At 55.4% G+C, this 10,991-nt stretch overlaps 1 protein-coding gene across 6 annotated transcripts in view; it reads left to right on the top strand.

Moving 5' to 3' along the window:
• The window catches only part of FRS3 (fibroblast growth factor receptor substrate 3), a 14,221-nt gene extending 6,062 nt beyond the window's left edge, over positions 1–8,159 (top strand). The window contains exons 2-8 of one of the 6 annotated variants that reach the window (XM_012723594.1): positions 1,480–1,622; positions 2,539–2,627; positions 3,571–3,757; positions 5,530–5,691; positions 6,441–6,598; positions 6,843–7,535; positions 7,689–8,064. In XM_012723594.1, coding sequence (XP_012579048.1) covers positions 2,562–2,627; positions 3,571–3,757; positions 5,530–5,691; positions 6,441–6,598; positions 6,843–7,535; positions 7,689–7,757 — 1,335 coding nt within the window. In that variant the 5' untranslated portion in view covers positions 1,480–1,622; positions 2,539–2,561 and the 3' untranslated portion in view covers positions 7,758–8,064. Of the gene's footprint in view, positions 1–1,479; positions 1,623–2,538; positions 2,628–3,570; positions 3,758–4,951; positions 5,043–5,296; positions 5,393–5,529; positions 5,692–6,440; positions 6,599–6,842 lie in introns of those variants that run through there. The other 5 variants (XM_004673466.2, XM_012723583.1, XM_012723600.1 and 2 more) reach the window with 5 other exon arrangements.
• Positions 8,160–10,991: the final 2,832 nt, after the last annotated feature.

Raw genomic sequence — 10,991 nt, 5'->3', positions numbered from 1 at the left:
CGGGCTGGGGGCGGGGATCGAGGAGTGCGCGCGGCCAGGACCTCCCCGGCTCTTACCTGTGTCTGCAAATCCCCCCGACAGCCCTGTTACCTAAAGCTGCCTCACTCCCCAGAGCCACCCCAGCCCCCACCCCCTTGGGCACACCTTCGCAGGTCTGGAGCCCTCACAACTCCTGTATTTTTTCTGCGAACCCCCCTGATGACGCCCAGCGTCACCATTCTCCCGGGAGTCCCCCAGATGCTTCCACCACCCTGAAATTCCTCTGTCCTTCCTACTCGCATTCTCTCTGCACCATGATCACATGCAGAAAACTTGCCCACGTTTTCCCAGGCCCACTCACATTTTGAGCCCCCATAAACCCCTCTAACCGCCCCCTGCCCCCCATTAAACCCCCCTCCTTCAGTGCTGCCCAATGTAAATTCCCCTCATCGGGCTGTCGTGATAGGTCCTGATTAAAAAGCTGGGAGACAAAAAGGTGCAGGCCCCTCCCCCATCTTGCACCCTACATTTTTTGGCTTTACCCCCAAACTCCCATTTTGTCTCCTGCTCCAGTCTTTCCCCAGGCACCTGTCCGTAGGCCGGTACACCTCCCATAGGCTGCTTTCTCCTTCCAGAGAATAGACCACATCAAAACGATGCAAATCCTTTCACCAGGGGAGTTGCCCTAGAATGCAGAGGCCTTGGGCCCTGGGATATGGTAGGGTTTTCCACAGCAGAAAGGGGAACTTTGAGAGGTCTCCAGAGGGCTCTGACTTTCAAACTGGTCCACCTAGGGCTCAGATCCCTGAAATTTCGGTTTATTAGTAGCATTTTAATTAACATTTCAGGCCTTTCTGAATTTGGAGACTCCAAAATCTCAAGCTTCCAAATGAGAGATTAAAGGAGCCTGTCCCTAAAGAGGAGAATGTCGATTTTAGTCGTTTTGCCCTACGTACCTAACTTCTGCTGGTTACTTAAGCTTAAAAAGCTTCACAGTTTAGATATTTCCCTTAAAAACTAAGACCTGGGGGTAGGACTTGGGGGGTTGGGGAGGGGTGGTTTACTTTACAGTGTCACCTAGATACTTAGTAACAAAAAGAAGAAAATACTGGTTTCCAAAATCTTAAACTCTTAAGCTCAGTGCCCTCTCCAATACATCACAGTATCCTTTTGAGAAAACTCTTTGTAGAGTTCAAGTTCTCTGAAAAAGTAAGATAGTGTTTTTGGTGGTACAGCGGGATTCAGAGGGGGTCTTCAGAAGTCACTTGAAAGGGCTTGGACTGGCTCAAGTGCCAGGGGCAGTCTCTCCCTCTCAGGGCCTCCAGGGTTGGAAATTTGTGGTCCCTTTGCTCGAGACTCACTTGCTTTATTGGTGATTCTGTCCCATTAGGACCTAGAACAAATCTAGGTGGGGTGGGCTAACAGCAGGTCAGTTCATGAACAATTGGGAGTAAGGATGAAAGGTTTCCACTAACCTCTGGTCTTTGTCTCCTGTGCTAGGTGAGCCCTGGGTGTGTCCCAGAGGGATCCACGTGACTTCTCTGTAGCCTGCTTGTCATCATGCCCCACCAAGAACGGGGAGAGTAAGTGGGGGTCATTCCCCATGCCCCTCCCATGGTCAGCTCCCCGATGGCCTGGGTGAGGTGAGAGCTATGTATCCCATTTTCTGGAGTTCCCAATTGTTTAAGGCTTTGTACCTTCAGTTAGATATTCTCTAGGGATGTCTAATCTTAAAACTTATTTCTTGCAGCAAGATGCAACACTTTAACTTCTGGCTGTGATGAGTTCAACTGCTCGCTTGCTTCCTTAGGTCACTTACACATGTCCAACTTAAGCAGAGGCTGTCTATCATTAAGGGCCATGGTCCTAAAGGGAAAAGCCAAAGACTTCAGGCCCCTGGTCAACCCTTTGGACATAGAAGAATAAGCCTTGTGCTTATTTCTTTGATGAATTATCTAATCAAGTTTATACAAATTGTATTGTAAACATCTAATTTTTTTAATGTAGCTTTTAGCTGTAATGTAACACCTCATTTGAAGAGCTATCAAAAGGTAAATTTGAGGCGGATATTGGCACCATGGTGAGGGAGTTCAAGAGAGGTCTTAGACAATGGGGGAAGGGCAAGGCAGAAAAGGAAAAGCAAGGTTTCTGGTCCCCCAAGTTACTGTTTCTTTGCTGACTCTGGGTGAGGGCCCAAGCTGCCATCCACTCCATCGGTAAATCACAGACGTTCACCCCCTGCTTCTCCTGCTGCCCAGTCTTCCCCTCCCTGTCTACATCTGGTCAAAATCCACACATTTCTCAAGTTCCACATGAATGTTACCTCAAGAGGCTGTCTCCACCCCGTCAGCATCAATCTTGTAACACATCCCGCTTGAATTAATGTTTATCCAGTGTGTGTGTGATCCTGGATTGAGTATTGGTTCCCTGAGGTTAGGACTGTGTCAGACAATCCTTGGATAACAGGTGATCACAATGGGGGTTCTGCTGGAGTTCTTCAGAGCAGCGGCTTTTGGGCGTTGACTTGGATGATTGCCTTGTTCCTTGTGTTTTTCCTAGGGTAAGCTGTCTGCTCTGACACCATGGGGAGCTGCTGCAGCTGCCTGAATAGAGACAGCATCCCAGACAACCACCCCACCAAGTTCAAGGTACTCATGGCTCTCTCTCCCCCCACTTTCCAGCATGGCCTCCTGGACTCCAGCCCTGAGCTGTTGGGGGCATGACCCTCTGTCAAGATGAGACTGAAGAGTGTCGATTCATTACGATTTCTTGTGCTCAGGGGCGCTGAGGTGGCCTGAGGCGAAGTGGCCTGGGAAGGCCACTGCCGTTTGTTTGGCTCTTGGTCCTACTGAGGGTGAAGAAGCACAGTAATGCAGTAGCAAAACTGCTTCCAGAATGATTGTCCTGTCAGTGTGTCTTTGTATCCTTATGTGGGATTATTTTTAAGAAAACATAGGAATTTACATGTATGTGAAGTATTTAAAACAGAGTTTAACATATGGTCAGCACTATAGAGCGTTAGTGTTTGCTTTGGACCGCTTGGGCCAGGCAGGCCTAATGGACCTGCGGCCTAATGGACCTGGCCCCTCCCACCTCCCTGTAGGGGGATACAGTGCCCAGTAGTTGAGGCACACACTTCTGCTCACCAGAAGAGGGAGCCCGGCACAAGGTGACTTGGGGAAGTGGTGGCAGCAGTTACCTGTTGGTTGTCCGCGGGTTTTCCTCTCATTATCTTAAGATACTGAACTTAAAATCGACCATCTTCTCCCATTAAAATCTGGTGCTTGGATACTTAGTCATGGGCGGCCAGGGTCACCGAACCTTGGTCATTAACCATCTGACCTTGGAGGTCAACTAGCCAACTTCACTCACTGCTCAAATGACAGGACTGAGGCCTAAAGAAATGTCGGGGGTCACTGGCATAATTTCACCTGTGTCCCCGTCTATAGAGTCCGTGGCAGAGTCAGATGAGACCCCGGGCCCCGGTTGTAGCTCTGTGTTGGCTCAGTCCCCCTTGTGGCTCAGCCGCCCAGACCTGCCTGTACTGGACGTGCCACTCACCCTTGTGTCTCCGCCCTGCCCCCCACCCAGGTGACAAATGTGGATGACGAGGGGGTGGAGCTGGGCTCTGGAGTGATGGAGCTGACGCAGAGTGAGCTGGTGCTGCACCTGCAGCGGCGTGAGGCCGTCTGCTGGCCCTACCTCTGCCTGCGGCGCTATGGGTACGACTCCAACCTCTTCTCCTTTGAGAGCGGCCGCCGGTGTCAGACGGGCCAGGGTAAGTACCGGCCCTGACTCACCACCCAGGTGCTGATGCTGGAAGTCCTCTCAGAGGGCTCTGGGGCGTCTATCGACGTGGCAGGTGTTGCCCATGGCACGTTAACGCAGAAGTAACTGGGCTCCCAGGGCATTTCTCTCCAGTCATTGCAGGAGGACTAGGTCCTCCTTTGTGGAAGAATATCCTTTGTGGAATATTGGTGCTGAGCTCTTGGAAGGAACCATTGTTCTCAGGCCAGAGCCTGCCTCGGAAGACCAGAGATTCCTCCAGCTTGATGGGTGACTGTTGCCCCCTAATTGGGAGCAAACTTTCTTTTGAGCCTCCACCCGCTGAATAATGAAAGGTCAGGCAGGAGATTCTGGTAGCCTTGGGGCAGCATGATTTGGGGGAGTGGGCAGGACTGTTGGGTCCCTCATAAGTAGATCGAGTGCTCCTTTAGGGACAAGTGTTTGTTCTCTTCTCTGCGGGCAAGAGAGTATAATGTTTTCTCTTTCTTCCCTTTTCTGTCTGTAACCAGAAGTTCCATGAGGCCAAGGCTAGAGCTCTTTGAAAGAGTGGCCTGGACTGGGCTGGGCTGGGCTGATCTTATCTTTTAGCGCCCATACCTGAGCTGTGCTGAAGAGAGCCACACAGGGTTGTGGTCAGTGTCGTCTGGGGCTTGAACTTAGAGGTGGAGTGAGAGCTGCCCTGGCCAGGGGGCTCTGAGGTGGTGGTGAAGGAGCTGCCCCTCTGCGCCTCTCACTTTTGGAGCCCTGAGGCAAGGCAGCTAATGCTGGCTGAGCAGGGAGAGTGCAGGAGGAGAGTTCTGCCCTGCGATGCTTGATCTATGCTTGGCTGGGTTCTTCCAAGACTTTTCCCAGCTTGTTCTAGCCCTTGACATATCTTGCCAGAATAATTTCTCTTCCTCTTTCTTCCTCCTATTGCATTGCTGTAAACCCCAGCCGTCCCATGCCCTGACCTAGTGTTAGTGACCTTTGTTTTGGGTGTATGCACTTACATGCCGCAGGGAGCCTCGGCCGAGTCCTGGACCTCTGGTAGAGGGGTGCAGAACTCCAGGCTGGCCCCACGCCTCTGAGTCACGGTGTTTATCCCCATCCTGCTACCCTGGGACTTTGAGTGCATTAGAGTTTGAGGGGCTGTAAAGCTGGCTGCTTTGAGGAGTCACATGGTTGTCTTACCGTATTTTTCCTTCAGCTCATCAACCCATCCTTCCTTTCTGCCCCAGAGTCAACGCGCCATATGACCTCAGGGGCCTGTACACAGTAGACATTCGCTCTCTGGCCAGGTATACCGGGCTAAGTCCTCAGTGGACAAGCGGTGACCAGGATAGAGGCGCCTGCCCTCCAGGAGCCTAGAGGTTGTGGGTCATAGAGCACAAGGCTGGTGTCCTGCGGTGCTCATTGTTCTGGGGAGTGGAGGGTATGCAAAGGAGGATGGGGACAGCATGTGAGCGGGAGCTGTCCTTCACCTAACACTGTCCTTTCCACTGGACTCTCACTCTCCTCCCCTCTCCCCTGTACACACACATCCTGATGGAAGTGATTTAGCGCCAGAGGAATATAGCTGGAGCCTTGGCTCATGGGACTATGTGGCTGGGTGGAGGACCTTGGCCCATCATCTCCAGTAGCTCTTGGGGTGAGTGCTCTGGGTGAGAGGGACTCTCCCGCCCCCTGCAGGCCTGAAACTGGAGTTCAGCCACATTTCTGAGCTCTGAGCTTCTCTCTTCAGCATCACCTTCCCTCTTCAGCATCACCTTCCCTCCTCCTCTTCAGGGATATTTGCCTTCAAGTGCTCCCGGGCTGAGGAAATCTTCAACCTCCTGCAGGACCTGATGCAGTGCAACAGCATCAATGTGATGGAAGAGCCGGTCATCATCACCCGCAACAGCCACCCGGCTGAGCTCGAGCTCCCCAGGGCCCCCCAGCCTCCCAACGGTGAGGATGCCCGTCTTCAGCACGCGAGACGCACACACATGCCCCACACACCACACAGACCCAGGCGGCACCACCCTTGGAGGCACAAAGCAGGCAGGCAGGTGGGCTCGATGGCTGAATTGGCCTTCCACGATCATTGTCCAGGCCTGAGCCCCTCTTAGGGGTAGATAAGTCCTGGCCTGCTCCGATTAGGTGACACAAGCTGAGGCAAGGGGAATCCCGGACCTTGTATCGACTGGTTGTCGGGGAGCAGACAGGCAGACATTGGGTTTCCATGGAAACTGCAGTCTGGAGCTGTTTTACTTCCTTCCCAGTCTGCTGGGTCACACCCAAGTACCTTTCCTGACTGCCAGTGCACACATCTCTGCCTACGATAGCTTCCGCGGAGCTTCCCACAGTTTCTGCTTGTTCATTCACCGAGTCCATACTTGGGGCCTGCTCTGCATTCTCCACCCGTGGCCCACAGGGGCAGAAGAAATAGAAATGGTCCCTGATTTCAAGGAGCTTCCTGGGAGCTCGCAGGCAAGCTAGAATGAGAGTGTGCGGTCGGGGCTTCAGGTCGACTGTAATGGGTGAGGTGGGCTTCACGCAGAAAGGCAGGGCTCGAAGAACAGAAGGTGAATGATGGGGGGCTGTGGTTCACGGGGGACTCCTCACCTAGGGGACCTGGAAGCATCGCTCTTTTGGTTGCAGTAGCGCCAGGGGTCGGTGGCTTCAGTACTGCTCACCGGTCTCCTCTTCTGTGACAGCTCTAGGCTACACTGTCTCCAGCTTCTCCAATGGCTTCCCCGGCTGCCCGGGAGAGGGCCCACGATTCTCAGCTCCCCGGCGCCCCTCAACCAGCAGCCTGCGACACCCCTCGTTTGGGGAAGAGTCCACCCATGCCCTTATTGCCCCTGATGAGCAGGTGAGGAGGCAGCTGCCCTGTCCCTCCCTGTCAGTCTGAGTGGGGTTAGGGGTTCAGGAAATGTGTCAACTCTTCCCTGTGAGGAGTGTGGGAGGCGAGGATGCCAGCAGGCTCCCTCCCGGCCCCTCCCCAGAGGTTTGGAAGACAGGAAACAGGTTCTTTTCATGTCTCCTCTCTCACCCTGTCCCTTCTGTTCTCTGTCCTGCTCTGGATGCTCCTGCTTCACTGGGGCTCTTTCCCACAGTCCCACACCTATGTCAACACGCCGGCCAATGAGGAAGCCCACCGCCGGAGCCGGCACTGCCTACAGCCCCTGCCTGAAGGGCGGGCGCCCTTCCCCTCGCAGACCCGGGCCCCCGGCCAGCGGGACCCGCAGGTGTTCTTGCAGCCAGGCCAGGTGAAGTTCGTGTTGGGCCCAACCCCTGCGCGGAGGCACGTGATGAAGTGCCAGGGCCTCTGCCCCAGCCTGCATGACCCCCCACCCCACAACAATAACAATGAGGGCCCCTCTGAGTGCCCAGCCCAGCCCAAGTGCACCTATGAGAACGTCAGCGGAGGGCTGAGGCGAGGGCCCGGCTGGAGACTGAGCCCGGAGGAACCGGGCTGGAGTGGCCTTGCCCACCGCCGGGCTGCCCTGCTGCACTATGAGAACCTGCCCTCCCTGCCCCCAGTGTGGGAGAGCCAAGCCCAGCAGCTGGGGGAGGAGGCCGCGGGTGATGGGGACTCCAGGGATGGGCTCACGCCCTCCTCCAATGGCTTTCCGGACGGCGAGGAAGACGAGACCCCGCTGCAGAAGCCCACCAGCACCCGGGCTGCTCTCCGCAGCCACGGCAGCTTCCCTGTGCCGCTGAACCGCCGCCGAGCCTCCCCTCGTGTCTTCAACTTCGATTTCCGCCGGCCTGGCCCCGAGCCCCCAAGGCAGCTCAACTACATCCAGGTGGAGCTGAAGGGCTGGGGTGGAGACCGCCCCAAGGGGCCCCAGAACCCTTCAGCTCCCCAAGCCCCCGTGCCCACCGCCCACCCTGCCCGCAGCTCAGACTCCTACGCCGTGATTGACCTCAAAAAGACCGTGGCCATGTCCAATCTGCAGAGGGCTCTGCCCCGAGATGATGGCACTGCCAGGAAAACCCGGCACAACAGCACCGACCTGCCTCTGTAGGGACGTCCCGCCTCCCCCGCGGCCCAGCTCCGCCTCGCTCCGCTCTGGACCCACGCACCCCAGGGCGCAGGGTTGCTTCGCAGGAGGGCACTGAGGTGGGACCGAGGCTTCCCCGCGCCGGCCAGGTCCCAGAGGGGGCAGCCAGAGTCTCCTGGCCTCCAAGAGGAGAGAAGTGGCCGGCCGGGAGGGAGCCCACGTCGCCTGTGAGGGACTGTGAGGGGCCGTGTGATTGCATTTAGCGCCCTCCGAGCGTCCATTGTCTTGTCTGTCTGTGTGTTTTTTTTGGTTGAAATTTTGAAACATTTTGTACCTGTTGATTTTATTTATCAGTTTATTTTTCTATTTATTGTTTTAAATGTAACTTAACATATTTATTATTAATATAATTATTTTTAAATTCTGGCTTGATGGGTGATGTCAGATTCTTAGGGACGCCCCTGGCATGGTTCGGGCGCGGTGGGGGTAAGGTAGCCTAGTAGAAGTAGGAGCTTCGGCTCGAGAAGTCGTGGTGGTCGTGACAAGTCCATGGCATTTCAAGCCCTGGCTCAGAACTTGAGGTCACTCTGTCCATGTAAAGAGACTGGACAGCTGGCGTCCTGGAGGAGAAGAGGGGGTTGAGGGAGCGCTGCCCTGGCGAGACAAAACCCCGAGTCTCTGAGGGTGGTGGCGGGTCTGGGACAGGGGTCATGCACCAGATTGTCTGGAGCCCCTCCCTGACTCCGCCACCAGGCAGCTCTCCTGGGTGGCTGGGTGCCGCTCCCTCTGCACCCTGGCTCCTCCTTTGGAAACACCCCAGCTTTGATCAGCCAAGGCTAGAACCCTTAAACGCCCAGAAATAGCAAAAGGAAAAAACTGCCCCCAGGAGTGGACTCTCCAGGCACCCCTACTACCACAGGCTGTGGGAGGTGACAGCCATGCTGGTGTGGTGCCCATCCGGGGGGCTGAAGCCCCCCCATCCGGGGCTGCTGCTGAGCCTTGAGCCTCCCCTCTCCTCCCCGTCAGTCTCTTCCCTCTTGCCTTCCTGCTGGCCTCCCTTCCTGCAGGACTCCACTTCCATTTCAAACCTTAACCCAGTGTGATAAGCGAAGGTTAGGAGAGGAGTGGAAACAGGATTTGTCCGAAGCCTAGGGCAAACCTCTGGGACTGCGCACAGCCTGGTCCCCTGACCTGTGGAGGCAGCAGACCTGTAGTCACCGTCACCGGGGAAGCAGGCCTCGCCCCACCTGGCTCCCTCCCCTCCTGTGCGGAACACCAGAGCCTCACTTCTGGAAGCACCCTCACCCTTGCATGGGGACTAGATTGGCCACCATCCAGAGCCTATCTGGGTATCTGTCAGTGCAATGGGCACAGATTGCACAAAACAGGATATGGGCGAGGCCTCTTCCCTGGGACCAGCAGGGCCCAGGGTGCAGCTGCTGCAACCCAGAGCTGGCACCAAACCCTTCTCTTCTGTATGTCTCTCGGATCTGGACAGGGTGCTCGGCTGCAGACGATTCATCCCGCCTTTTCCCACACTGCACTGGGGAAATGCAGTCCTTTGTCTTCAGCTCATTTCTGCTCTCCTCTCTCTCTGTCCTTTTACTCTACGCCTGCCCCTTATTCTTGTCTCCCGAGGCAAGAGAGGGTCTGTCCAAGTAAAAGAGCCGAGGTGGGGGTGGCCGGGCAGGTACAGCATGCCAGGACCAGACCCTGGGGTCCTGGCTGGGCGGGCGACTCATGGGTTTGCTCGGGTTCCTTACACGTGAACAGGCATTGTCAGGGGAACCAGAGGCCTGGCCTGAGTGAAAGAACTCTTGACAGCTACTGTCTTCTCTCTCTTAGCCTTTGGTTATCCCAAAAGGCAGTTTTTGCAGCTGGAAAACACAGGATGCTGGTTGTGAGGCGTGACCTAGGAGGTAATGAACATGGCACCTTTTTGGAAGGTAGACAGATCTGGACAAACTGGGTTAACGGCCCCCTGTTTGAGTGAAAAAAAAACTGGAAGTCACCTTTCAGTGCCTGAGAGCTCAAACTTGCTGCGCCTTCACTGAACAATACAAGAAGGAACTGTTTGCCTTTTTTTTCTGGGGTGGCCAGCTCTGGTCAAACCCCTGGCTCCCAGAGTGTGTTGTAGACCATGTTGCAATTGCTTCGGTGTGAGATTTTAGGGGCAGGGGTGTGGCCAGGCGACATGTTCCAGGAGTTGGCTGCCATCGCAGGGTGACCACCAGCCTTCACTGCCCCCTCCCAGGTCACTGCCTTAGACAGCTGAGGTCCACTGCAGGAATTTTCCTTTGGCAGAAGGAAAATGAAAAAGACACAAAGGAATGGAAATATATTCCTTCCTTGTGGGTTTGGAAGTATTAATGTGTTAAAAAAGCCATCTTACCCAGTGACGTGCAAATTCAGTACAGTCCCTATCTGCTTGAAAGAAGAGAACAAACATCACTGCTGGATATGACGGGATGGCCATCCTGGCGGGCAGGGCGGGTGGGAGGGATGCCCAGAAAGACTCCTGCTGCTGCTGCTGTGTTGGAACTGACTGCTGCCATCAGGGCGAGGCGTGCAGAGGGGATCCTTTTCCATCCACGTTATCACCCAGACATCAGCGCCAGCATCTACGCATGTTTGCTGAGTGCTCAGTTCTCTCCTTTAGAAACAGGTCCTGCCCACCCCCAGGGCTGCCCTCAGGAAGGGAGAGGAGCCAGCATCCTGTCTGGGAGTGACATTTCAGGTCAGACCAGGAGGGGCCCTCCCCAAGCCCACCCTGGGTAATGACAGCACTTCAGGTCCATGTAAACACAGGCAGCCCTGTGCAGGGCCATTTATCTCTTTCAGCCTCCCTGGGCAGGATGTTATCGCCACTGCACAGGAGGAAGCAGGCCAGGGGGTGAGGTGACTCTCCTTGGGTCATGAAGTTAATTAGCGGCTTGAGCTGGGGCAGGATGCCAGTCGTGTGTACCACCTCCCACTCCCCTCAGCTCCCCAGCCTGGCCTGAAGGGGCTCAGTTCTTGAGGGTGGGTGGCCGGGGAAGGGTGCTGTTTGTGCCCTGCAGAGGGTGCCCTCCACTGGGGGCCACATGCCAGAGTTCCCACTCAAGAGCCCTTTGAAATTTCAGCTACTGCCTGCCTGGTTAACTCCAAGGCGGACCTGTGCTCCCCCAGGGCCTGCCAACTTCCCCTGTCAGCTCTGCTTCTCTAACACTCTCAGTGCCTCAGAATGGAGCCCATTCTCTAGAGGGGTGTGCAGGATGA

Source organism: Condylura cristata, unplaced genomic scaffold (genome assembly GCF_000260355.1).
Source record: "Condylura cristata isolate star-nosed mole 26May11 unplaced genomic scaffold, ConCri1.0 scaffold00001, whole genome shotgun sequence".
Taxonomy (NCBI): domain Eukaryota; kingdom Metazoa; phylum Chordata; class Mammalia; order Eulipotyphla; family Talpidae; genus Condylura; species Condylura cristata.
This window is presented reverse-complemented; position numbering and strand designations above follow the sequence as displayed.